Source organism: Branchiostoma lanceolatum, chromosome 9 (genome assembly GCF_035083965.1).
Source record: "Branchiostoma lanceolatum isolate klBraLanc5 chromosome 9, klBraLanc5.hap2, whole genome shotgun sequence".
NCBI lineage: Eukaryota > Metazoa > Chordata > Leptocardii > Amphioxiformes > Branchiostomatidae > Branchiostoma > Branchiostoma lanceolatum.
The window spans coordinates 22,263,822-22,291,344 of NC_089730.1; the positions used below are offsets into that span (position 1 = coordinate 22,263,822).

At 51.0% G+C, this 27,523-nt stretch overlaps 1 protein-coding gene across 8 annotated transcripts in view; it reads left to right on the plus strand.

The window, feature by feature from the left end:
* The window catches only part of LOC136441646 (uncharacterized), a 39,962-nt gene that overhangs the window by 5,823 nt on the left and 6,616 nt on the right, over positions 1 to 27,523 (plus strand). For 4 of the 8 annotated variants that reach the window (XR_010756909.1, XM_066438061.1, XM_066438054.1 and 1 more), the window contains exons 2-18: positions 1,122 to 1,289; positions 1,521 to 1,715; positions 2,188 to 2,770; positions 3,012 to 3,069; positions 4,355 to 4,466; positions 4,760 to 4,849; positions 5,382 to 5,462; positions 5,653 to 5,749; positions 6,233 to 6,321; positions 7,454 to 7,556; positions 8,032 to 8,214; positions 10,083 to 10,220; positions 11,424 to 11,553; positions 13,322 to 13,395; positions 13,614 to 13,845; positions 16,181 to 16,557; positions 16,709 to 27,382. Coding sequence is in view for 7 of the 8 variants with exons in the window: in XM_066438061.1 (XP_066294158.1) it covers positions 1,159 to 1,289; positions 1,521 to 1,715; positions 2,188 to 2,770; positions 3,012 to 3,069; positions 4,355 to 4,466; positions 4,760 to 4,849; positions 5,382 to 5,462; positions 5,653 to 5,749; positions 6,233 to 6,321; positions 7,454 to 7,556; positions 8,032 to 8,214; positions 10,083 to 10,220; positions 11,424 to 11,553; positions 13,322 to 13,395; positions 13,614 to 13,845; positions 16,181 to 16,557; positions 16,709 to 27,382 (13,347 nt within the window). In the remaining variant the exon portion in view is untranslated. Of the gene's footprint in view, positions 1 to 1,121; positions 1,290 to 1,520; positions 1,716 to 2,187; positions 2,771 to 3,011; positions 3,070 to 4,354; positions 4,467 to 4,759; positions 4,850 to 5,381; positions 5,463 to 5,652; positions 5,750 to 6,232; positions 6,322 to 7,299; positions 7,334 to 7,453; positions 7,557 to 8,031; positions 8,215 to 10,082; positions 10,221 to 11,423; positions 11,554 to 13,321; positions 13,396 to 13,613; positions 13,846 to 16,180; positions 16,558 to 16,708; positions 27,383 to 27,523 lie in introns of those variants that run through there. The other 4 variants (XM_066438058.1, XM_066438059.1, XM_066438057.1 and 1 more) reach the window with 4 other exon arrangements.

Genomic DNA, 27,523 nt, shown 5'->3' on the forward strand with positions numbered 1-27,523 from the left:
GGGGGCTAATTGGGACATGCCAACATCAGTCAGCAGTGGGGATACTTCAGCCTCGGTATACGCGGAGCACTCCAGGCTTAAGTTAAGTAAGGAATGCCAGAGCTACATTACGAATAATGCAACAAGCCTGTATGGAGTCCTTTACTGATACTTACAACACGTCCCTGTATGGAGGATACTTCAAACAAGGCTCTGTATGGAGGATACTTACATGTACAACAAGGCTCTCTTGAAAGTAATGGAATTTGACTTTTGATGCTGCTGGATGGCCAGCTTGCGTCACACCAGTCCATAACTAGCACTAGATTCATCAGTCCTGCGCAATTTAGAATTTTACTAGGCAGTTTTCCCTGCAACTAGCTGAAGACTGGTTGGTACTGCATGACACATCAGCTTTGCAGGCGTGCGGCACGACAGCACCCGGTTATATTACCCTGAACGACCTGTCACTCCTGACATCTAGCTGCACGTGTTTTTTAAGAGCTTATTTCACCCTACTGTACTTGGTGATGATAAAATAATAATTTAGTTCTAATCTAGGAATTTTTAACACATCAATCCTGGTTTGAGGATTCAAGTACTCAAAGGCATGTCGAGTTGTGTATTTCTTGTTCTTTTTTGAACTGGTATTAGATGCTTATCAGTTGGTTCGTCTACCAGGTTATTAGTGATTTTGTACATTGCGGTTCCTCCATGTTTAAATGGCCTATTCGCTGGTTTATTAGTGATTTTGTACATTGCGGTTCCTCCATGTTTAAATGGCCTATTCGCTGGGTTATTAGTGATTTTGTACATTGCGGTTCCTCCATGTTTAAATGGCCTATTCGCTGGTTTATTAGTGATTTTGTACTTTGCGGTTCCTCCATGTTTAAATGGCCTATTCGCTGGTTTATTAGTGATTTTGTACATTGCGGTTCCTCCATGTTTAAATGGCCAATTCGCTGGTTTATTAGTGATTTTGTACTTTGCGGTTCCTACATGTTTAAATGGCCTATTCGCTGGTTTATTAGTGATTTTGTACATTGCGGTTCCTCCATGTTTGAATGGCCTATTCGCTGGTTTATTAGTGATTTTGTACATTGCGGTTCCTCCATGTTTAAATGGCCTATTCGCTGTTCCAGGTGTAGCTACATGCTGTAGTCGGACCCCCCTACTACAATGGCGTGTTCCGCCGCGGGCGGCCCAAGTGGGGTGGTCGAGATGAGCGAAGCGTTCCGCGAGCGTTCCCGGAAAGAACGAGAGAAACTGCGAACCAGCCTGGCCGAGCAGCTGGCCTGGGACATGATGAGGTGAGAACGGGCGAACATTTTCTAACATGTAAACACAAACATGTAAACATCATAACATGTAAACACAAACATGTAAACAATTCATAACATGTTAACACAAACATGTAAACACAAACACTCAGACGGTGGATACACAGCCCCAAACCCCACGCCCCCCCCCCCCCCCATGTGTAATGCTCTAACAGTTGTTAATGCTGTTACTGATGTCTGATGTTGTTAACCCCCCTGCAGGCTCTATGAGGAGGCCCAGACGGTGGATACCCAGTTCCTGGTGTCAGGAGTCCAGTTCCCGGCCCACCGCGCCGTCCTGCGAGCCAGGCTACCCCAGCTCAGCAACAAGTTCCTGCCGTCCCACGTCCCTGGAACCGTTACCGTGGTTCCCGTCTTCAAACATGTCAAACACGACGAGTTCAAGGACCTGCTCCTGTAAGTACATGGACCACTACTGACCTTTGCACTCTGACCACTACGCCTGTCCTGCTACTGACCTTTGCACTCTTACCACTACGTCTGTCCTGCTACTGACCATTGCACTCTGACCACTACGCCTGTCCTGCTACTGACCATTGCACTCTTACCACTACGTCTGTCCTGCTACTGACCATTGCACTTTGACCACTATGCCTGTCCTGCTCCGTCCTTTACAGACTGTTGTCTTCAGACCTATGACCATTACTCCCTGCTTTCTCCTGACCTTTGTACTCTCTGACCTTTACTCTCTACTTTCTCCTGACCTTTGTACTCTCTGACCTTTACTCTCTACTTTCTCCTGACCTCTGCACTGTTGTCTCCCCAGCTCGGTGTACACCAGGTAGGACTTGTGTGCGTGTCGTTTGTGCTCTCTGACCTTTACACTCTGCATTCTCCTGACCTCTGACCTCTGCACTGTTTTCTCCAGCTCGGTGTACACCGGGGAGGACCTGTGCTTGTGTCAGGAGAAGCTGCAGCGATGGATCGACCTGTACGGCAGCGCCGACACCATCCGCCAGGCCAGCCTCAGCGTCATTTCCGAGATAGACGAGGAAATCGCCGTGGAGACAGCGGCCGACGTTCCCGACGAGAACGCCAACCCTGCCGACCCCCGTCCTCCTGACCCCCGACCTCCCGACGGCAGCGACAGCGGCATCTCTCCGGAGGGGTGCGCTGCAGGTCATGCAGGGACTTTGCAGGCGAAGGATGATGGGATTGTTCCTCCTGTCAACGGTAACCTTGCCGACCACAGCGAGAGCCAATCAGACCTGGAGGATGATGATGACTCCTCCTCCACTGCCACCTACTCCAGCGAGGACTCTTCAGAGTCGGGGAGCTACAACATCGAGGACGGCGGGAGCCACTCGTCCGACCCTTCCCTGGAGAACCTGGGCGGCAAGAAGCACGACGTGGCCGGGAGTACCATCCTGGAGGAGGAGGAGGAGGAGGAGGAGGAGGGAGGCTGGGAGCAGAGGAAGCACACGGGGACCACAGCGGGTTGTGAGCTGCAGGTCAGATGCAGGAATATAAATAATCTGAATTTGATTTATTGATACAACTAAGAGCATGTCTTCTTTAAGGAAGTCCATTTGATTGTCCACTTAGATGCCAGGGTTCTACAGTGTGCAGAAAAGGCAATGTAGATTATTTGATCCAGTCACATATTCGTCCTCTATATGGAATAACTGCTGCCCTGTAAATGCTGACCTCTAACTGCTAACCTCTGACCTGTAACTGCTGACCTCTCCCCAGGCGGCGGCAGACTCCGGAACAGACTGTAAATCAGTGGACAACCTGCAGCTCCACAGAGGTGAGTCTACCTGCAGCTTCTCTGTGGAGCTTGTCTCTACATGTGGTATATTACTGGTTTGGAAACTCTTCTCCATGGGCTACCTGCAGCTTCTCTGTGGAGCTTGTCTCTATCTTGATCTTGATCTTGATCTGTTTACTAGACAACACCCCTCTTGTTGGGGTAACGCGCTCAGGGGAGTGCGCTGCGCTGTTATTGTCCTCTGAGGTGCTGGAGCACCGCCTCCTTGAACTTGGGAGGATCAGTTGTCTCCATGACCTCTTGTGGCAGTAAATTCCAGTTCCTCACAGTACGAGGGTAGTAAGAATATCTGTAACAGTCTTTGTGGACTCTTATATGAATTTTGGTTTGAGTGTCGCGATTGGCGCGGTGCAGGTGACTTCGACCGGTAGGGCTATCTTATGGTGTCTTGCCTCTTGCAGAACTGTAAGTCTACTAGCTATGCGTGGTATGTATGGCAATCACTCGTAAATCGAGTATGATGATACACATACATTACTGGTATGGAAACTCCTCTGCTGTTTGTGTGTTTGTTTACTGACGACGTGCTCCCCTGCAGGCCTACTGTAACTGCTGTGTTTGTGTGTTTGTTTGTGTGTTTGTTTGTGTGTTTGTTTGTGTGTTTGTTTACTGACGACGTGCTCCCCTGCAGGCCAGCGCACCGCCATGTTTGTCTGTGCGTGTTTGTTTGTGTGTTTGTTTGTGTGTTTGTGTGTTTGTTTGTGTGTTTGTTTGTGTGTTTGTTTACTGACGACGTGCTCCCCTGTAGGCCAGCCCACCGCCATGTTTGTCTGTGCGTGTCTGTGTGCCTGCTTGTTTGTGTGTGTGTTTGTGTGTTTGTTTGTGTGTTTGTTTGTGTGTTTGTTTGTGTGTTTGTTTGTTTGTTTGTTTGTTTGTTTGTTTGTGTGTTTGTTTGTTTGTTTACTGACGACGTGCTCCCCTGCAGGCCAGCCCACCGCCATGTTTGTCTGTGCGTGTTTGTGTGTTTGTTTGTTTGTGTGTTTGTTGGTGTGTTTGTTTGTGTGTTTGTTGGTGTGTTTGTGTGTTTGTTTGTTTACTGACGACGTGCTCCCCTGCAGGCCAGCCCACGGCCATGTTTGTCTGTGTTTGTGTGTTTGTGTGTTTGTGTGTTTGTTTGTGTGTTTGTTTACTGACGACGTGCTCCCCTGCAGGCCAGCCCACCGCCATGTTTGTCTGTGCGTGTTTGTGTGTTTGTTTGTGTGTTTGTTTGTTTGTGTGTTTGCTTGTTTGTGTGTTTGTTTACTGACAACGTGCCCCCCTGCAGGCCAGCCCACTGCTGCCTCCGCCCTGGCCGCCGACCTGCTCCAGCTGTTCATTAACTCCGTGGAACCCGACATCGACATCGTCGTCGAGAACCAGAAAATCAAGGCTCACAGGTAACCATGGAAACTAAGCCTACTCACAGGTAACCATGGTAACTAAGCCTACTCACAGGTAACCATGGTAACTAAGCCTACTCACAGGTAGCCCAGCCTACTCACAGATAGCGCAGTTATATCAGGGGAAGAGTGCTGTTCACATCTCATCCCTCAGTTATAGAAATGTAATGAAAGAGTTGGCTTCAGATTACAGTAAATCCAGCTGAATGAGGTTTTCTGAAAGAGTTGGCTTCAGATTACAGTAAATCCAGCTGAATGAGGTTTTCAGACTTGTTGCTTTTCTGTCTCAGGGCCATCCTGTGTGCGAGGTCCGGCTACTTTTCAGCCATGCTGAGCGGCAGCTGGGCAGAGAGCATGTCACAGGAAATCACTCTCCACGGGTAGGTCATAGGTTATAGGTCACAGGAAATCATACTGCACGGGTCAGTCATAGGTTATAGGTTACAGGAAATCACATTCCACGGATAAGTCATAGGTCACAGGAAATTACACTCTACAGGTAAATCATAGATTATGGGTCACAGGAAATCACAGTTCATGGTAAGTCATAGGTTATAGGTCACAGGAAATCACATTCCATGGGTAAGTCATAGGTCACAGGAAATTACACTCCACGGTAAGTCATAGGTTATAGGTTACAGGAAATCACACTCCATGCATGGGTAAGTCATAGGGCACAGGTCACAGGAAATCACACTCCACTCGAGTCATACGTCACAGGTCATACGAAATCACAACACACAGGTAAGTAAAAGGTCGTAGGTCGCAGGAAATTACGCTCCATGGGTAAGTCATAGGGCACAGAAAATCACACTCCAAGGGTAGGTCACATGTACAGGTCACCAAAATCACATATCAGTCCTAAGCCAGCGGTAACAGGAAATGACACTTTATTCTGTTTGTTTGCTTTAGTGTAACCCATGCTGGGGTGATGGCCCTGCTGTACTTCATCTATGGAGGAACCCTGGACCTGCCCAGCAACGTCACCCCCAGGTGAGTTCATGTCAGGTCGCAGGTGAGTTCATGTCAGGTTGCAGCTGAGTTCATGTCAGTTCATGTCTTGCCTTTAGCTAACATATTGTGCCTGCTTAGCTCCTCTCCGCACCAGCTCCCAGCAAGCCTGGTGCAGCTGTCTGATGGACGCCTGAGTCTCATGTAACTGTTTCCTTGTGTCCCTCTGCAGCGAGGTGGTTCCTCTGGCAGACATGTACGGCCTGGAGGGGCTTAAAGACGTGGCGGCCCTCGTCTTAAAGCACAACAACTGTCACCTCTTCCACAAGGTAAGCACACCTGTTGCCTTCCACAAGGTAAGTACACCTGTCACCTTCTACAAGGTAAGCACACCTGTCACCTTCTACAAGGTAAGCACACCTGTTGCCTTCCACAAGGTAAGCACACCTGTCACCTTCCACAAGGTAAGCACACCTGTTGCCTTCCACAAGGTAAGCACACCTGTCACCTTCTACAAGGTAAGCACACCTGTTGCCTTCCACAAGGTAAGCAAACCTGTCACCTTCTACAAGGTAAGCACACCTGTCACCTTCCACAAGGTAAGTACACCTGTCACCTTCCACAAGGTAAGTGATGCTGCCAGGGTACTTCTGTGGAGTTATGGGGTCTAAACTGTTGTTTAGTTTTACCTTGCACATTTGCCACTGTGTTTGCTCATTGGTTTCAGCCCTACCGGCTGTACAGATCCCTAATCTGTATTTCAGCCCTACCGGCTGTACAGTCCCCTAATGTGTATTTTCTCTGTTTTCCAGCCCTGCACAGGATGCCTGGCTGCAGTGCCAGACTGCCTGGCTCTCGCGCACACATTTGGGATGGAGGGGCTTTACACAGGCTGTCTCAAGTAAGTACACATTTGGGATGGAGGGGCTTTACACAGGCTGTCTCAAGTAAGTACACATTTGGGATGGAGGGGCTTTACACAGGCTGTCTCAAGTAAGTACACATTTGGGGTGGAGGGGCTTTACACAGGCTGTCTCAAGTAAGTACACATTTGGGATGGAGGGGCTTTACACAGGCTGTCTCAAGTAAGTACACATTTGGAATGGAGGGGCTTTACACAGGGTGTCTCAAGTAAGTACACATTTGGGATGGAGGGGCTTTACACAGGCTGTCTCAAGTAAGTACACATTTGGGGTGGAGGGGCTTTACACAGGCTGTCTCAAGTAAGTACACATTTGGGATGGAGGGGCTTTACACAGGCTGTCTCAAGTATGTACACATTTGGGATGGAGGGGCTTTACACAGGGTGTCTCAAGTAAGTACACATTTGGGATGGAGGGGCTTTACACAGGCTGTCTCAAGTAAGTACACATTTGGGATGGAGGGGCTTTACACAGGCTGTCTCAAGTAAGTACACATTTGGGATGGAGGGGCTTTACACAGGCTGTCTCAAGTATGTACACATTTGGGATGGAGGGGCTTTACACAGGCTGTCTCAAGTAAGTACACATTTGGGATGGAGGGGCTTTACACAGGCTGTCTCAAGTAAGTACACATTTGGGATGGAGGGGCTTTACACAGGCTGTCTCAAGTAAGTACACATTTGGGATGGAGGGGCTTTACACAGGCTGTCTCAAGTAAGTACACATTTGGGATGGAGGGGCTTTACACAGGCTGTCTCAAGTAAGTACACATTTGGGATGGAGGGGCTTTACACAGGCTGTCTCAAGTAAGTACACATTTGGGATGGAGGGGCTTTACACAGGCTGTCTCAAGTAAGTACACATTTGGGATGGAGGGGCTTTACACAGGCTGTCTCAAGTAAGTACACATTTGGGATGGAGGGGCTTTACACAGGCTGTCTCAAGTAAGTACACATTTGGGATGGAGGGGCTTTACACAGGCTGTCTCAAGTATGTACACATTTGGGATGGAGGGGCTTTACACATCAAAAAAAGAAATGTTTCTGGTCTTGAAAGTGATTTGAAATGATTTCCAAATAATTTCTGATGTTTTTCTTTTTTGTTGCACAGGTGGATTTCTAAGCATTTTGCAAAGGTTTGGCCGACCCAGACGTTTGCCAACTTACCCACCCAGCTGATGCACAAGTGCTTCTCAGCCATACAGGAGACCCTGGTTAGTATATGTACACATTACAGGTAGGTCATACATCACCCAGGTATCAGGTACAACCCATGCAAGTCATTGCACACCCAGGTCATCGGGTACAACCCATGCGGGTCATTGCACACCCATGTCATAGTACAGAACCAATCTGGGTCATTGCACACCCATGTCATAGTACAGAACCAATCTGGGTGTTAGAACACAGTACAGAAATCCACCCAGATTGTAGTACAGAAACCCACCCAGGTTGTAGTTCAGAAACCCACCCAGGTTGTAGTTCAGAAACCCACCCAGGTTGTAGTTCAGAAACCCACCCAGGTTGTTGTACAGAAAACCACTGATGCAGGTTGTAGCACAAAACTCACTCAGACCGAAACAATCCACCAACTAATAGTGATAACATGTGCGTTTCATCTGACATACACATGTTATCACTATAGAGAATGCTGTTGCCATGGTAACGAGCATGGTTTTCCTCCTGCAGACCAATGAGAATGCAGTTGCCATGGCGATAGAGAGTGACAAGCTGCAGGCGACGATCCCGGCTGTGAAGTGGGCGGAGCCTGTGCGCGACCTGTCATCGCAGCTGAGAGACGCCTGCGTCGCGTTTATCGTGGAGAACTTCGCCGCCGTGGTGGAGAACGGGACGTTCTGTGCGCTACTCAGGGTGAGGAACAAACAAACAAACAAACAAACAAACTACTGTTCGCTACTCAGGGTGAGGAACAAACAATGTTTGTGGGCCAGTTTGTGGGCCAGTTTGTGGGCCAGGTGTTCACAGCTGTGGTGGGCAGCCTGACTCCAGACAACTGCTTTTGTCCAACAGATGTGATATTGTACATTATATATCCCTACAGGGTATGGGGGATGTGATATTGCACATTATATATCCCTACAGGGTGATATTGTACATTATATATTCCTACAGGGTGATATTGTACATTATATATCCCTACAGGGTATGGGGGATGTGATATTGTACATTATATATTCCTACAGGGTATGGGGGATTGTGATATTGTACATTATATATTCCTACAGGGTGATATTGTACATTATATATCCCTACAGGGTATGGGGGATGTGATATTGTACATTATATATTCCTACAGGGTATGGGGGATTGTGATATTGTACATTATATATTCCTACAGGGTGATATTGTACATTATATATCCCTACAGGGTATGGGGGATGTGATATTGTACATTATATATCCCTACAGGGTATGGGGGATGTGATATTGTACATTATATATCCCTACAGGGTATGGGGGATGTGATATTGTACATTATATATCCCTACAGGGTGATATTGTACATTATATATCCCTACAGGGTGATATTGTACATTATATATTCCTACAGGGTGATATTGTACATTATATATCCCTACAGGGTGATATTGTACATTATATATCCCTACAGGGTATGGGGGATGTGATATTGTACATTATATGTCCCTACAGGGTGATATTGTACATTATCTATCCCTACAGGGTATGGGGGATGTGATATTGTACATTATATATCCCTACAGGGTGATATTGTACATTATATATCCCTACAGGGTATGGGGGATGTGATATTGTACATTATATGTCCCTACAGGGTGATATTGTACATTATCTATCCCTACAGGGTATGGGGGATGTGATATTGTACATTATATATCCCTACAGGGTGATATTGTACATTATCTATCCCTACAGGGTATGGGGGATTGTGATATTGTACATTATATATCCCTACAGGGTGATATTGTACATTATATATCCCTACAGGGTATGGGGGATGTGATATTGTACATTATATGTCCCTACAGGGTGATATTGTACATTATCTATCCCTACAGGGTATGGGGGATGTGATATTGTACATTATATATCCCTACAGGGTGATATTGTACATTATATATCCCTACAGGGTATGGGGGATGTGATATTGTACATTATATATCCCTACAGGGTATGGGGGATGTGATATTGTACATTATATATCCCTACAGGGTGATATTGTACATTATATATCCCTACAGGGTATGGGGGATGTGATATTGTACATTATATATCCCTACAGGGTATGGGGGATTGTGATATTGTACATTATATATCCCTACAGGGTGATATTGTACATTATATATCCCTACAGGGTATGGGGTGGAAGGGCCAGTTTGTAGGCCAGGTGTTCTCAGCTGTGGTGGGCAGTCTGACTCCAGACAACTGCTTTTGTCCAACAGATGTGATATTGTACATTATATATCCCTACAGGGTATGGGGGATGTGATATTGTACATTATATATCCCTACAGGGTATGGGGGATGTGATATTGTACATTATATATCCCTACAGGGTATGGGGGATGTGATATTGTACATTATATATCCCTACAGGGTGATATTGTACATTATATATCCCTACAGGGTATGGGGGATGTGATATTGTACATTATATATCCCTACAGGGTATGGGGGATTGTGATATTGTACATTATATATCCCTACAGGGTGATATTGTACATTATATATCCCTACAGGGTATGGGGTGGAAGGGCCAGTTTGTGGGCCAGGTGTTCACAGCTGTGGTGGGCAGTCTGACTCCAGACAACTGCTGCAGCAAGTTCCTGTCAGTAAACAGACTCAAGCAGCTGGCCATGACTGAAGACTGGAACTCCGTAAGTCACTAACTAACTTACTAACTAACAAACGGAACACTGAACTGGAGGTGCAAATATGGTGTTAATCGTGGTTGTAATGTCTACACTAAAACATTATTTTCCGTTTTCCTGAAATCAGCAGCAATCGCAGATAATCGCCAGAATTTGAATTTTTTTAAATATTTTTGGTTAAATTGTTGATCAAGACTTGATGAAAACCTTGTCCAATCGCCATCTTCGACCCAAAGGGCTCCAGGATTATCCATCTTCATCCTTAGTCTTGTTGGATTTGATTGTTTTACTGTGATTTCTGCAGTTCTCTTTGGTTTTGAAGTCACTGGAAGCCTTCTCATGATTTCAGTCTGCGGCAGGTTTTTTCTCTTCTGTTGTGTTTCAGTGTTTATTGTTTGTTTCAGTGTCTGCCGACATGTGGGCCAGCAGCCTTCAGCGCGGTATGACATTTGTCAACGTGGGCTTTTATAGTGAAGAACTTTATTGTACACGGTACCCGTTGTTGACATGCATGGTTGCGAAGGTGAACACCACCCATGAGTTGTGCCCCAGCTGACATGTTGTTAAAGCTGCCCCCTACCTGCAGGACATGGTGGTGCAGGTGAACACCACCCATGAGTTGTGCCCCAGCTGACATGTTGTTAACGCTGCCCCCTACCTGCAGGACATGGTGGTGCAGGTGAACACCACCCATGAGTTGTGCCCCAGCTGACATGTTGTTAATGCTGCCCCCTACCTGCAGGACATGGTGGTGCAGGTGAACACCACCCATGAGGTGTGCCCCAGCTGACATGTTGTTAACGCTGCCCCCTACCTGCAGGACATGGTGGTGCAGGTGAACACCACCCATGAGTTGTGCCCCAGCTGACATGTTGTTAATGCTGCCCCCTACCTGCAGGACATGGTGGTGCAGGTGAACACCACCCATGAGTTGTGCCCCAGCTGACATGTTGTTAACGCTGCCCCCTACCTGCAGGACATGGTGGTGCAGGTGAACACCACCCATGAGTTGTGCCCCAGCTGCCATGTATTAATGCTGCCCCCTACCTGCAGGACATGGTGGTGCAGTTGAACACCACCCATGAGTTGTGCCCCAGCTGACATGTTGTTAACGCTGCCCCCTACCTGCAGGACATGGTGGTGCAGGTGAACACCACCCATGAATTGTGCCCCAGCTGACATGTTGTTAATGCTGCCCCCTACCTGCAGGACATGGTGGTGCAGGTGAACTTGACCCATGAGCGGTGCTGGGCGTTCCTGGTGCAGAACGTGGCCCAAGTTCAGCACTCTGCCGGCTGGAACCTCATCCCCGCAGCCACCAAGGCCAAGGTCAAAGAAGGTGGGACCTCCTGTCTTTTCTTCAGGTGTTCTGGTATTTTTATCTGGTGACCTGAACAGTGATGTCTGTAACTATAGATGAATAAACCACATCTCCTGTGTGGACATCTGTAACCATAGTTACCACATCTCCTGTGTGGACATCTGTAACCATAGTTACCACATCTCCTGTGTGGACATCTGTATCATTAGTTACCACATCTCTTGTGGGACATCTGTAGCCATAGTTACCAGATTTCTTGTGGGACATCTGTAGCCATAGTTACCAGATTTCTTGTGGGACATCTGTAGCCATAGTTACCACATCTCTTGTGGGACATCTGTAACCATAGTTACCACATCTCTTGTGGGACATCTGTAGCCATAGTTACCAGATTTCTTGTGGGACATCTGTAGCCATAGTTACCAGATCTCTTGTGGGACATCTGTAACCATAGTTACCACATCTCTTGTGGGACATTTGTAGCCATAGTTACCAGATCTCTTGTTGGACATCTGTAACCATAGTTACGGCATCTCTTGTGGGACATCTGTAACCATAGTTACCAGATCTCTTGTGGGACATCTGTAGCCATAGTTACGGCATCTCTTGTGGGACATCTGTAACCATAGTTACCAGATCTCTTGTGGGACATCTGTAGCCATAGTTACCAGATCTCCTGTGTGGATGTCTGTAACCATAGTTACCAGATCTCTTGTGACAAGTTACCTTGACTTCTCTGCCATTGTGCACCAGAGAATGGTTGATATTTGTGACAACTAGAATCCCTTCCCATCTCTATAAACCATGTCACTATGCCTTAATAGTCTACTGCTTTTTGCTGACTTCGCACTTTTTGCTTTTTCTCTTTGCTCCTGCTTTGATTTCTGGGAGCACAGGATCACGTAAGCCCCTTGTTTCTGCCATACACAGCATGGTTTAACTGATAACAGCAGTCCAAGCCCACAGCATGGTTAAACTGGTGACAGTAGTCCAAGCCCACAGCATGGTTTAACTGATGACAGTAGTCCAAGCCCACAGCATGGTTTAACTGATGACAGTAGTCCAAGCCCACAGCATGGTTTAACTGATGACAGTAGTCCAAGCCCACAGCATGGTTTAACTGATGACAGTAGTCCAAGCCCACAACATGGTTTAACTGGTGACAGTAGTCCAAGCCCACAGCATGGTTTAACTGGTGACAGTAGTCCAAGCCCACAGCATGGTTTAACTGATGACAGTAGTCCAAGCCCACAACATGGTTTAACTGATGACAGTTGTCCAAGCCCACAGCATGGTCACAGCATGGTTGTCTTCAGCATGATCCTCAGTACTTTTTAATCCATGTGCATGGAGACACAAATGCATCAGCAGCTATACTAGTCGGTACATGTTAGTGTGTTCTCCTCGAATGGAGCATGGAATCCACAAAGAGGAATATTCTACTAGATATGTACATGAGAATGTTGAACATGTAGGATATCGAAGACATGTATCGTTAAGGTTTTTTTTTAAAAATGTACTTGTATTTATGAAAGCATACCTCAGCTCTGCCTTTTGACCAGATTGGTCTTGTAGAGTAGAATAAGTACATACATGTATGTAGACTAGTCAAAGTCATTTTTACGGCTTCTTGTGTCCAGAGTGGAATAAGTCGAATGTTGAAACTGATTGTTAATGATGATGATGATTTTATCTTGAAGATTTCTGTTTTTCCTCAAGCAGAAGTGTTTGTGGGTGTGTTGAAAGTGACAGGATGTAATTTGATCCTGTAATTTGATCCCTGCAGCTGCAGTGTTTGTGGATGATGTCGGACACATTCCAGCCAAGAAGCCAAAACTCTCAAGTGCACAGAGGGCAAAGGTCAGTACAGAGGGCAAAGGTCAGTACAGAGGGCAAAGGTGAAAAACTGTTCTGTATTACTGTGAAAGTTCAGAGGGCAAAAGTGAAGAACTGTTCTGTATTACTGTGAAAGTTCAGAGGGCAAAAGTGAAGAACTGTTCTGTATTACTGTGAAAGTTCAGAGGGCAAAGGTGAAAAACTGTCTCCATGTCTAACACAGTTCTTATTGCCGTACTCAGAAAGCCTCCAGCAGAGACCGACAGGCCTCCAACCGGCAGGGAGCAGCGAGGGCCGAAGGGACGGCTGCAAAGGGACCAACGAAACTGAAGAAGTCCGGAAATGCCCGGAGGTCTCCTTCCGGGAGAAAGTCTCGGCCGTCGGGAGGTTCTGCAGGGCCGAGTAAGGCCAGCGAGGAGCCGGCGACGATGAACGGCGTCCGGCAGAAATCAGCAGGCAGGACCAAGAGGCCAGGTACATGTGTGTGTACTCACTCTCCCACACATGAACCCACCCACACTCAAAACCCACCCACACTCAAAACCCACCCACACTCAAAACCCACCCACACTCAAAACCCACCCACACACAAAACCCACCCACACTCAAAACCCATGCCTGTACATGCACCTTACCGACTTCCCACACACGCAAAACCCACACACACGCAAAACCCACATGCACGTAAAACCCACACGCAAAACCTACGCCTGCACATGCACGTTACTGGCTCTCCCACACTCAAAACCCACCTGACACATGTATCATTAATGACTATTCCATTTATCTTAGGTTCTTCTATTCAAGTACATTTGTATTTTTGAGGGTCAGCCTTTACCAGAAGAGCTGTCTGGCTGACCCAGTGTAACGACTTGTTTCACTGCTGATAGTAGTAGTAAATTCAGATGATAAACTATTGTAACCCAACCCAGGCTTGGCTGACCCAGTGTAACGACTTGTTTCACTGCTGATAAATAATGATAAACTATTGTAACCCAACCCAGGCTTGGCTGACCCAGTGTAACGACTTGTTTCACTGCTGATAAATAATGATAAACTATTGTAACCCAACCCAGGCATGGCTGACCCAGTGTAACGACTTGTTTCACTGCTGATAAATAATGATAAACTATTGTTACCCAACCCAGGCTTGGCTGACCCAGTGTAACGACTTGTTTCATTGCTGATAAATAATGATAAACTATTGTAACCCAACCCAGGCTTGGCTGCTCCAGTGTAGCGACTTGTTTCACTGCTGATAAATAATGATAAACTATTGTAACCCAACCCAGGCTTTGGCTGCTCCAGTGTAGCGACTTGTTTCACTGCTGATAAATAATGATAAACTATTGTAACCCAACCCAGGCTTGGCTGACCCAGTGTAACGACTTGTTTCACTGCTGATAAATAATGATAAACTATTGTAACCCAACCCAGGCTTGGCTGACCCAGTGTAACGACTTGTTTCACTGCTGATAAATAATGATAAACTATTGTAACCCAACCCAGGCATGGCTGACCCAGTGTAACGACTTGTTTCACTGCTGATAAATAATGATAAACTATTGTTACCCAACCCAGGCTTGGCTGACCCAGTGTAACGACTTGTTTCATTGCTGATAAATAATGATAAACTATTGTAACCCAACCCAGGCTTGGCTGCTCCAGTGTAGCGACTTGTTTCACTGCTGATAAATAATGATAAACTATTGTAACCCAACCCAGGCTTTGGCTGCTCCAGTGTAGCGACTTGTTTCACTGCTGATAAATAATGATAAACTATTGTAACCCAACCCAGGCTTGGCTGACCCAGTGTAACGACTTGTTTCACTGCTGATAAATAATGATAAACTATAATTGTAACCCAACCCAGGCTTGGCTGACCCAGTGTAACGACTTGTTTCACTGCTGATAAATAATGATAAACTATTGTAACCCAACCCAGGCATGGCTGACCCAGTGTAACGACTTGTTTCACTGCTGATAAATAATGATAAACTATTGTAACCCAACCCAGGCTTGGCTGACCCAGTGTAACGACTTGTTTCACTGCTGATAAATAATGATAAACTATTGTAACCCAACCCAGGCTTGGCTGACCCAGTGTAACGACTTGTTTCACTGCTGATAAATAATGATAAACTATTGTAACCCAACCCAGGCTTGGCTGACCCAGTGTAACGACTTGTTTCACTGCTGATAAATAATGATAAACTATTGTTACCCAACCCAGGCTTGGCTGACCCAGTGTAACGACTTGTTTCATTGCTGATAAATAATGATAAACTATTGTAACCCAACCCAGGCTTGGCTGACCCAGTGTAACGACTTGTTTCACTGCTGATAAATAATGATAAACTATTGTTACCCAACCCAGGCTTGGCTGACCCAGTGTAACGACTTGTTTCATTGCTGATAAATAATGATAAACTATTGTAACCCAACCCAGGCTTGGCTGACCCAGTGTAACGACTTGTTTCACTGCTGATAAATAATGATAAACTATTGTAACCCAACCCAGGCATGGCTGACCCAGTGTAACGACTTGTTTCACTGCTGATAAATAATGATAAACTATTGTAACCCAACCCAGGCTTGGCTGCTCCAGTGTAACGACTTGTTTCATTGCTGATAAATAATGATAAACTATTGTAACCCAACCCAGGCTTGGCTGACCCAGTGTAACGACTTGTTTCACTGCTGATAAATAATGATAAACTATTGTAACCCAACCCAGGCTTGGCTGACCCAGTGTAACGACTTGTTTCACTGCTGATAAATAATGATAAGCTATTGTAACCCAACCCAGGCTCAGCCTCCAGGAGCGGCAAGAAGAGAAGCTCCTCCAAGACGAAGGCTGAGAAGCGCCGAGACGCCTCGGGCGGGGCTGAGAAGGGACGAGACGCCTCGGTCGGGGCAGGGCCAACCGACGGGGAGGAACGGGAGGAGAAGGCCGACAGCATGAAGCAGGACGAGTCGTCACGGCAACGCAGCCCCACCCGGAAACCGCTGGCGCCCTTCATCAAGCAGACGCGCACCAGCAGCCTGCGCAGCTGCAGCGCCGGCTCCAACCCCGGCCGCCCCCGGAGCCGATCACGGGAGTCATCGCTCACCCGGGAATCATCGCTGACCCGCATCTCCGCTTCCAGCTCCAAATCTGACGACATGGACGCCACCAAGGGCAAGGTGGGTACACCTTTCTTACACCTGTCTTACCGAACTTAATATGTGGACTGCAACTGCACTGCAACTTCTCTATACCGGTCTTAGTACCCGTAATTCAATGTCTCCCTGCAAATCATATTTCAGTAAATACATCTTGCATGAATCTTGACAGGTGGCGTCCAAGAAGTCGCTGAAGAAGAAGCGTCTGTCCTCCCGGTCCAGAAGTCGAAGTCCTGCGGTGGTGATTAAGGAGGGTGAGGGCGTGGTGTTGCCGGGATACATGCGGCCTCGCTCCCGAACGCGCAGCCCGCGCCCCGCCGGGTTCAGCGACAGAGACATCAGGTCTTCTTCTTCTACGGACTCAGTGACCGAAGGAAAGCCTCCGAAGAAGAAGAAATCTCCGAAGATCAAGCCGGACTCACACCTGCTGTGCCCGACGCTGGCGTTCCAGCAGAAGTCCCGAAACTTTGCGCTGTCCGAGGACGAGATGGACTCAGCGGCAGCTAAGAAGAGCCCGCCGGCTAGACAGGTGGCCGGCCTCGAGGCCAGCCCAGCCAGAAGAGATGACGAGACCAAAACTAGCCCTGCTAGGCATTCTGTAGAAACTAGCCCGGCTAGGCATCCTGTGGAAACTAGCCCTGCTAGGCATCATGTGGAAACTAGCGCCGCTCGTCATTCTGTAGAAATAAGCCCTGCTAGGCATCGTGTGGAGAGTAGCCCTGCTAGGCATCCTGTGGAAACTAGCCCTGCTAGGCAGACTGCCAAGGGGGAGACTAGCCCTGCTAAGCATCGTGTGGAGAGTAGCCCTGCTAGGCAGAAACTGGGTGGAGAATCGAGCCCAGCTAAGAAGTCAGGTGTGCAAGCTAGCCCAGCTAGAAAGCCAGCTGGGGAAGCTAACGCAGGAAAGAAATCAGCTGACACTAGCTCAGCAAAAAAGCTGATGAGCCCTTCCAAAAACCCAGCAAGCTCGATGAAGAAAACAAAACCTGCCGGGCGACAGCCAGCCCCGAAGAGGTCAAGTGCTGCGGAACATGTTGCAAAAGGGAAGTCACCGAAGAAGGTCAACATCAGGAAAGAAAAGGGCGATGTCTCAAAGTCTCCAGCAAAAGGAAAAAACATGCAAAATGGGCCACCCAATGCTGCAGTGCCAACAGAGAAGACAGGGGGCGCTGATACTGCAGCACCAACAGAAGAGACAGGGGGCGCTGATACTGCAGTGCCAACAGAGGAGTTGGTTGTCTCTGAGAAGGCAGAGACTGAGGAGAGTGAGAAGGAACTTGAGTCAGCTAGCAGGGAGAACCACATGGAACAGGGCCTGGTTAGCACAGAACAAGGCGTGGTTAGTACAGAACAGGGCCTGGTTAGCACAGAACAGGGCCTGGTTAGCACAGAACAGGGCCTGGTTAGCACAGAACAGGGTGTGGTTAGTACAGGAAATGGCCTGGTTAGCACAGAACAGGGTGTGGTTAGTACAGAACAGGGCCTGGTTAGTACAGAACAGGGCCTGGTTAGCACAGAACAGGGCCTGGTTAGCACAGAACAGGGTGTGGTTAGTACAGGAAATGGCCTGGTTAGCACAGAACAGGGTGTGGTTAGTACAGAACAGGGCCTGGTTAGCACAGAACAGGGCCTGGTTAGCACAGAACAGGGTGTGGTTAGTACAGGACATGGCCTGGTTAGCACAGAACAGGGCGTGGTTAGTACAGAACAGGGCGTGGTTAGTACAGAACAGGGCCTGGTTAGCACAGAACAGGGTGTGGTTAGTACAGGACATGGCCTGGTTAGCACAGAACAGGGTGTGGTTAGTACAGGAAATGGCCTGGTTAGCACAGAACAGGGTGTGGTTAGTACAGAACAGGGTGTGGCTAGCACAGAACAGGGCCTGGTTAGTACAGGACAGGGCATGGTTAGCACAGAACAGGGCGTGGTTAGTACAGGACAGGGCATGGTTAGTACAGGAGCAGCTCTAGACCAGACACAGTTACCTGATAAGACAGAACATTCCAAACTGCAGATGACCGGTACAGATGAAGAGCCTGCCTCAGAACCTGGGGTGACTTTGACCAAGGTCACAACTGCAGTACCCAGTGCCCCACCCTTACAGGCAGGTGTACCTAGTGCCCCACCCTTACAGCCAGGTGTACCCAGTGCCACATCCTTACAGCCATGTGTACCTGTAATGGAAGATGTCACAGATGCCCCACCTGTGGTGGCAGGTGTATCAGGTGAGCCACCTGTGGAACCAGCTGGGAGTCTCCCTGGTGAGGAAAGGGAGGATCTGTCCAGCCCCAGAACCGCAGTGGGTCCAGATCCCCCCAATGGGAGACCTACAGAGAGAGAAACTCCCACCAAAAAGAAAGGTTCCGCTCTCCAAACTGCTGCAGCAGAGAAAATAAGCAGGAGGGGGAAACCGGCAGCCAATGGAAGCAGATCAGCACTGAAGAAGAAGGATGACGTCACCAAATCAACAGCAGCACCTGGAAAAGCAGGAACAAAAAAGTCAAGCAAAGAAACCAGCAAAGCAACTCCAGCCAGACAGGCAGAAACAAGACTGAAAACAAGCGAATCCAGCAAGAAGGCAGAAAAAGCTAAAGGTAAAGATGAGACAAAGACAAGTGTTATGGTATCTGGTGCCAGGTCAAAGGTCACCAGTTTGGAAACTAAGGTCAAAATTTCTGTGTCACAGAAAGACAAGGTCACCATGGCAACTATCAAACAAGCTAGCAAACAAGCTGTAGGCAAGAAAAACGTCAGAGAGAAAGAAAAAGTTACTGTACACGAGAAAAGGAAGGTAACGGAAGTAGCAACTGTCACTGTGGACCAGACTAAAACATCTACTAAGACAACTGCAGCAAGAAAGGTTGGAGCTAGACCAGCCACCAAAAAGGCACCGGCAGCAGATGGAGCTAAAACAGCCAGCAAAAAGGCACCGGTTGCAGGTGGAGATAAGTCGGCAGCCAGTAAGGGTACAGGCAGAGAGAAACCTGCCACCAGCAAAGCAGCAGCTGCAAATGGAGACAAACGTGCCCCCAAAACGGCACCAGCTGCCAATAAGCTGGTGAAAAAAGTTTCAGACACTGAAAAACAAGCCATAAAAAAGACTTCTGCAGAAAAAACAACTCCAAGGAAAACACCTGTCCAGACAAAAGTATCTTCAACACCTCGGGAAGCAAAGACTAAAGTAACTTTTAAGAAACCTCAGAGGCCTTTAGTAACAGCAAAGGTGCATCCAGCCTCTGTTTCTCCATCTGAAGGTGGGGCTCCAGATAAAGCAGTGGAAGCTGAGAAACCTCCAACTCCCCAGGCCAGCATCAGCACCGAGGAGCTGGTCCCTGTCACAAGGAACCACGTGACTGTGGCAGGGCCAATGGACTTCTCGCCTGCAGAGCACATGGTACAATCTGCAGAGCACATGGTACAACCTGCAGAGCACATGGTACAACCTGCAGACTCTACACATGCAGAGCACATGGTACAACCTGCAGAGCACATGGTACAACCTGCAGAGCACCTGGTACAACTTGCAGACTCTACACATGCAGAGCACATGGTACAACCTGCAGAATCTGCAGATGACCAGAAGGAGCTCCCACGCCTGAAGGACGCCACGCCAGCAGGGCTTCCCTCAGGAGGGACAGAGTCTCCAGAAAGCCTGCAGAAGGATGTCACAGGCATAGAGGAAAGTCCTGGTGCCATGGAGGAAAGTTTGGCAGCAGCAAATGATGTTCCTGCTGCTAAGATTGAGGTTATTGGAAAGGACGGTTGTGATGTTCTCGGCCAAACAGAAAAAGAGGCAGCTGAAATGGAGACTCCCACCCAGCCAGACGAGACAGGTTCTGTTGTTCAGCATGGGGAAGCTGCAGGTGCTGACGGTGGGGAGACCAAACAGGAGGCTACTCCGGACTATCAAGAACGAGCATTGATTATTGAAACAGCTCCATCACTAACAGTATTTGACGAAGCTGCAACAGAGACTTCACAGCCAGCAGAAGCAGACGTGTCTTCAGAGGAGCCAACAGCGCAGCCAGCAGAGGTAGAGAAATCTGCAGAGGAGCCAGCAGAGGCAGACGTATCTGCAGAGGCCCACTCACCTGTGGCAGCAGAGGCCCGCTCACCTGTGGCAGCAGAGGCCCGCTCACCTGTGCCAGCAGAGGCCCGCTCACCTGTGGCAGCAGAGGCCCGCTCACCTGTGGCAGCAGAGGCCGGTTCACCTGTGGCAGCAGAGGCCCGCTCATCTGTGCCAGCAGCGGCCAGCTCACCTGTGGCAGCAGAGGCCCGCTCACCTGTGCCAGCAGAGGCCCGCTCACCTGTGCCAGCAGAGGCCCGCTCACCTGTAATCTCACCTGCAGGAGAAGAGGAGGAGGAGGAGGATGTGTTTGCTGAAGATGCTGCAGCTCCAGCTCAACTGGCCATCTCAGATTCTGACCAATCAATAGAAGCTTTTCCCCCCTCCGAGTCGCCCCCCTCCCCTCCCCCGTCCCCTGTGTCTGATAGTGAAGAAGCCAGGCGAGTGTCAGCTCTTCCTCCCATATCTGTGGACGCTGCAGTCAGTCTACTGGAGGCCGAGCTAGTACAGAGCACTCAGGCTGCAGGGATTGCTGCAGGGTCAGACCTACAGAGCACTCAGGCTGCAGGGATTGCTGCAGGGTCAGACCTACAGAGCACTCAGGCTGCAGGGATTGCTGCAGGGTCAGACCTACAGGGCACTCAGGCTGCAGGGATTGCTGCAGGGTCAGACCTACAGGGCACTCAGGCTGCAGGGACGGCTGCAGGGTCAGACCTACAGGGCACTCAGGCTGCAGGGATTGCTGCAGGGTCAGACCTACAGGGCACTCAGGCTGCAGGGACGGCTGCAGGGTCAGACCTACAGGGCACTCAGGCTGCAGGGATTGCTGCAGGGTCAGACCTACAGGGCACTCAGGCTGCAGGGATGGCTGCAGGGTCAGACCTACAGGGCACTCAGGCTGCAGGGATTGCTGCAGGGTCAGACCTACAGGGCACTCAGGCTGCAGGGACGGCTGCGGGGTCAGACCTACAGGGCACTCAGGCTGCAGGGACGGCTGCAGTGGATGCCGGGTCAAATCTGCAGGATGATAGAGAAACCAAACCTGGGCTCCAACAAAAGGACATGTCCAGGGCAGATCAAGTAAACAACAAGACAGAAGCTGTTGAAATGACTCCATCCAGAAGAGACGTTACAGAAATGTTGGGAAAAGACAGAGCAGGGCCAGAAGCCACTGCAGACTTGACAACAGGCCCGGATGGCAAATTTCAAGAACCAACGGCTCATCAAGACCTACAACCAGGACTGTCTGTAGAACAACATTCCGGACAAACAGTTGTGCATTCAAGTGAATCGGAGGACAGTAGATTAGAAACTGCCGCCGTTGTACCTGGTGAATCTGTGGATGAGCAGAATAAGCTCCAGAGACAAATGGCTTTAGTTACATCCTCCAGCTTTGAGCAGCAGGCAGCAGGGCCTCCAGCTCAGCTGTCTGACGGGAAACATCAGCAGTCAGCTGGGGAGCAGCAGCAAACAGCAGGGGAACAGCAGCAGACAGCAGGGGAACAGCAGCAAACAGTAGGGAAACAGCAGCAGACAGCAGGGCCTCCAGCTCAGCTGCCTGATAGAGAACAGCAGCAGACAGCAGGGGAACAGCAGCAGACAGCAGGGGAACAGCAGCAGACAGCAGGGGAACAGCAGCAGACAGCAGGGTCTCCAGCTCAGTTGTCTGATGAGGAAGAGCTTTTTGTGCCTCGGTCAGCAGAGACAGAGGCTGTCCAGGACATCCCGGCAGACGGAGACGTGAGGCCAGAACTGGGGCGTGCGGAGTCGGACATCCTGTCTGACCACGACACGTTGGAGGAGGAGGAGGAGAAGGCTGTGGAGGCTGATGACGAGATGTCGTCTGTAATGTCCTCTGAAGCTGGTACTGAGGAGAGGCAGGATGGGGAGGAGCCCTGCCGGCTGGGGGAGATGGACGCATCCTGGGAGTACACCAACAGCTTCGTGTACCACACCAGCGGCGTGCGCAGCCTGAGCGACTCCCAGACAGACAGACCAGAGGACACTGCAGAGGACTTCACCTCCAAACTGCTGCTGCGCTCCGAGTCCGAGCCCTGGACCAGGATCGACCCCAGCGAGGAGGATCTCACACCAACTGTGGCGCCTGAGGATGACGTCACGTACAGGGAAAGCCTGGAAGATCTTGCAGAGTCACGGGAAGAAAGCCCGGATATCACTCCTGTATCAGCAAAGGACTTTTTACAGGAGAAGACTGACCCGATGGACGGGTCGGTAAGAAAGGCTTATGAAGAGCCTGCTTTACAAGTGAAAAGATCAGAAAGGCCAAAAGCGCCGCTGAGGTCCTTGTCCATGGGTCAGCCTCCAGACACTCCTGTGAGATACGACTCAAAACACGAGGGTTCCAAATATGGGACCAGCTGGGACTTGAGAAGCGCGTCCATCGAGTCGTTTGAGGAGGAGTCTGCCAGCTTCATGAGCAGGTCGTTAGACAGCGCGCAGATGGAGGAGCTGCTGAGCGACAGGATTTCCCCTGACTCGCCCCCGGGGGTGCAGGAGGCCCCGGATGGGATATGTCCTCAGCTCATGGCCAGGGCCGCCAGCCCAGTGGTGCATGAAGAACAGCAAACACGAAGTCTGGGAGGAAACATGGATGTACCTCAGGGGGGCACTGACCCAGCATCTTCAGCTAACACGGATGTCAAGATATTTAATGATGATAGACAGACTGACTGTACTGATAAGTTTGAATCGTCTGATGAGGGCATGAAACACTCGTCAGGCAGAGACTCTGAACACTTATGTGATGCTGTAGATCCTGCACGGGGCCACGCAGAAAGGAAACTCGCTAAAGAGAAGAGACAAGAAGTCCTGTTGCTGAGATCCCTGCAGCCTGTTGCAGAGGAACACGATGTGAGCAGTAAGCAGAGTGAATCACAGACCGGCACTGTCTCCCACCAGCTGGAGATCGTTGTCCCCTCGGTGATTGAAACTGACTCTGATCTGAAGGACAGTCCGTCTGCGGATCCCAAAGAGTCGCCTGAGCCGAGAGACTCTCCGGAGAGCGAGGGGTCGCCCAAGGACTCGCTGAAGGAGTCGGACTCGTCTGGCGGGGCGAGCGGCGGGTCTCCGGAGGTGGACAGTGGGTTCGTGTTCGTGTCGGCGGCGGACATCCCGCGGGAGCTGCACGGGCTGAACGTGTCGTTCCCTCGCGGCCGGCCGCCCATGCTGATGATGAAGGAGGCGGAGCCGGAGTGCGGGACGGGCGTGGAGGACCTGCTGGCGGAGCACCTCTCGGACGTGTCCGGGCAGGAGTCCGACGCGGAGTTCGACCAGGTGGCGGAGCTGATGTCCCCGGAGTCGCCCCTCCCCATGTTCACCAACCTGCCCGGAGTCAGCGAGTTCGTGCCCGAGGCCGCCATCGAGGAGTCGCTCCCCGAGCCCAGCGACACGGTCGACCCGCACGCGCACTTCACCGAGGCGCGCTTCACGGACTCGGGGCATCGCCACATCTTCTCCTGCAGGCCCAGCGAGGCCGTGTCCGCCTCACAGATCCACGAAGACATGGTGGTCATCGAGACTGCACAGCAACGCCCCCTGGTGATGCTGGAGAGTACTGCAGGGCCCGGCAGGGACATGGTGGTGATAGAGAACCCGATGCCCGGCAGGGAGACCCAACTGGTCCTGGAGCCGTGTCCAGCTCAGGCGGACGTGTCCCGCCCTGCAGGAGGCATGACCCAGGCAGACATTATGTCTCCACCAGAGGAGGTGGTTCAAAACGAGGCCAATGAAGGGATCGAATCGGGACAGACCTTCCTGAGGGTGGAGCCTCGGGCAGTCGAGCGGCAGACCGAACCTGACAGCTCCCCCGGCAGCCTCAACCCCACAGCAGAGGAGTTTGTGCCCAAACTCGGGGGAGTGCCGGATGTGGTCGCTGATGTTCCGGGCTCCCATCTCAACCCTGAGGCGCTGGAGTTCCAGCCACAAACAACAGAGCCCCCTGGCAGAGAGCATGTGAACTGCAGAGCAGACCCCGCGGGCACAGAGCAGGCTAACTGCACAGCAGAGCCCCCTGGCATAGAGAAGGCTAGCTGCACCACAGAGCCCCCTGGCAGAGAGAAGGCTAGCTGCACCACAGAGCCCCCTTACAGAGAGAAGGCTAGCTGCACAGCAGCGCCCCCTGACAGAGAGAAGGCTAGCTGCACGGCAGCGCCAGCTAGCGGAGAGAGGGTGCTCCCCACCTACACAGCCCACCAGGTCCTGACTAGCGACACCACCGTTGACGAGTTTGTTCTGAATCCGGGCGCTCCGGAGTTCGTCCCTCACCCCGGAACGGTGGAGTACATCCCCATGCCTGTGGAAGAGGACAGGTCTCCTTCTCCCAATGACTCCGAGTCTGTTCTGGACTACTGGACATCGGAGAGCTCCGGCACCATCAAGCGCCGGCCGCCCATCATGTGCACCGCGGAGGGAGCCGTGCTGGAGGGCGGCGCGGAGGACGGGACCCCGACTTCTCCCGGAACCGCACAGGGGAGGGCAGAGGTCATCACCATGACAACAAATCCCCTACAGAGGAGGGCAGAGGTCATCGCCATGACAACAGAACCCCTGCAAGGGAGGTCGGAGGTCATCACCATGGCACCAAAACCCATGCAGAGAAGGTCAGAAGTGGATGGAGTACCTAAAGAGTTTGTACAACCAGAGCCTCTCCCGGATGCCATTGTGGACGATAGATCACCTGACACACCAGTGAGGGGAGTCGTCCCTGGTCTAACCGAAACTAAAACTGCCTCCAAGTCTGAAGACAAGAAACCAGCACCGAACAGCTCTATGGCAGAGGGGCGGGGCAGCTCCATGGCAGAGGGGCGGGGCAGCTCCATGGCAGAGGGGCGGGGCAGCTCCATGGCAGAGGGGCGGGGCAGCTCCATGGCAGAGGGGCGGGGCAGCTCCATGGCAGAGGGGCGGGGCAGAAGCTCCGGAGAGACCAAACACGTCACCTTCAAACTGGAGGACGAGATCTGCGGCTACACTGAAACGGAAATGTTTGAAGAGATTCGAATTTCTAAAAAGACCGAGTCTGACGGCGACGAAGCAGCCAGGAGGTCGAACATGGCGGAGGTGATGGCGGAGATCCAGGGAGATGAAGTCCAGCAGCTTCTGGACTCAACAGCCGACCCGGCGGTTCAGGGGCTTCTCGACTCCACAGCCGACTCTACAGCAGACCCGGCAGGAGGCTCTACAGCCGACCAGGCAGTGCAGGAGCCTCTGGACCCGGCAGGAGGCTCTACAGCCGACCCGGCAGTGCAGGAGCCTCTGGACCCGGCAGGAGGCTCTACAGCCGACCCGGCAGTGCAGGAGCCTCTGGACCCGGCAGGAAGCAGCAGCGAGGCCGAGGAGGAGGCACATCAGGACAGGGCAGAGTACAAACATGTCGTGCACGTCAGCTTCTCTGTTTGTGAGAAATCTGAGGACAGTCAAAACCCTGAGGACTCTGCAGATGAGGAGAATCCAGATGAGCCAGATGTTCCTCGGCATGAAGGACAGGGCAGCAAAAATGAGTCCCATCTGGACAGCACTGAACTTCTCCACCAGGATATCCAGTCACGTAACAAAGAAAGACCAGATCTGTCCCAACAGGACAACACTGGTCCTTCCCACCAGCATAGCACTGGCCCGTCCCACCAGGATAGCACTCACCCATCCCAACAGGACAGCACTGGCCCGTCCCAACAGGACAGCACTGACCCGTCCCACCAGGAAAGCACTGGCCCGTCCCAACAGGACAGCACTGGCCCGTCCCAACAGCATAGCACTCACCCGTCCCACCAAGATAGCACTCACCCATCCCACCAGGACAACACTGGCCCGTCCGACCAGGACAGCACTGGCCTGTCCCAACAGGACAGCACTGACCCGTCCCAACAGGACAGCACTGGCCTGTCCCAACAGGACAGCACTGCCCCGTCCCAACAGGACAGCACTGGCCCGTCCCACCAGGAAAGCACTGGCCCGTCCCAACAGGACAGCACTGGCCCGTCCCACCAGGAAAGCACTGGCCCGTCCCACCAGGACAGCACTGGCTCTGACACGGATGACTCTGATGGGCCTCCTGAGGGAATCTACCGAGTCACACCTGTGGACGACCTCTACTCCGCCGTCAACTCCGACTCAGCAGAGGAGGAGGAGGAGATGGTCTCTGGGGGTCATCAGGAGATGGTGTCTGGGGGTCATCAGGAGTTCGTGTCTTGGGGTCATCAGGAGACGGTGTCTGGGGGTCATCAGGAGATGGTGTCTGGGCGGCATCAGGAGATGGTGACTGGTCGGCAGGAGACGGTGACTGGGGGTCATCAGGAGATGCTGTCTGGTCGGCAGGAGGTGGTGACTGGTCGGCAGGAGGTGGTGACTGGTCGGCAGGAGATGGTGACTGGTCGGCAGGAGGTGGTGACTGGTCGGCAGGAGATGGTGACTGGTCGGCAGGAGATGCTGTCTGGTCGGCAGGAGGTGGTGACTGGTCGGCAGGAGGTGGTGACTGGTCGGCAGGAGATGGTGACTGGTCGGCAGGAGATGCTGTCTGGTCGGCAGGAGGTGGTGACTGGTCGGCAGGAGATGGTGACTGGTCGGCAGGAGGTGGTGACTGGTCGGCAGGAGTTGGTGACTGGTCGGCAGGAGATGGTGACTGGTCGGCAGGAGATGGTGTCTGGTCGGCAGGAGGTGGTGACTGGTCGGCAGGAGATGGTGTCTGGTCGGCAGGAGATGGTGACTGGTCGACAGGAGATGGTGACTGGTCGGCAGGAGTTGCTGTCTGGGGGTCATCAGGAGATGGTTTCTAATCGGCAGGAGGTGGTGACTGGTCGGCAGGAGATGGTGACTGGTCGGCAGGAGATGGTGTCTGGTCGGCAGGAGATGGTGACTGGTCGGCAGGAGATGGTGTCTGGTCGGCAGGAGATGGTGACTGGTCGACAG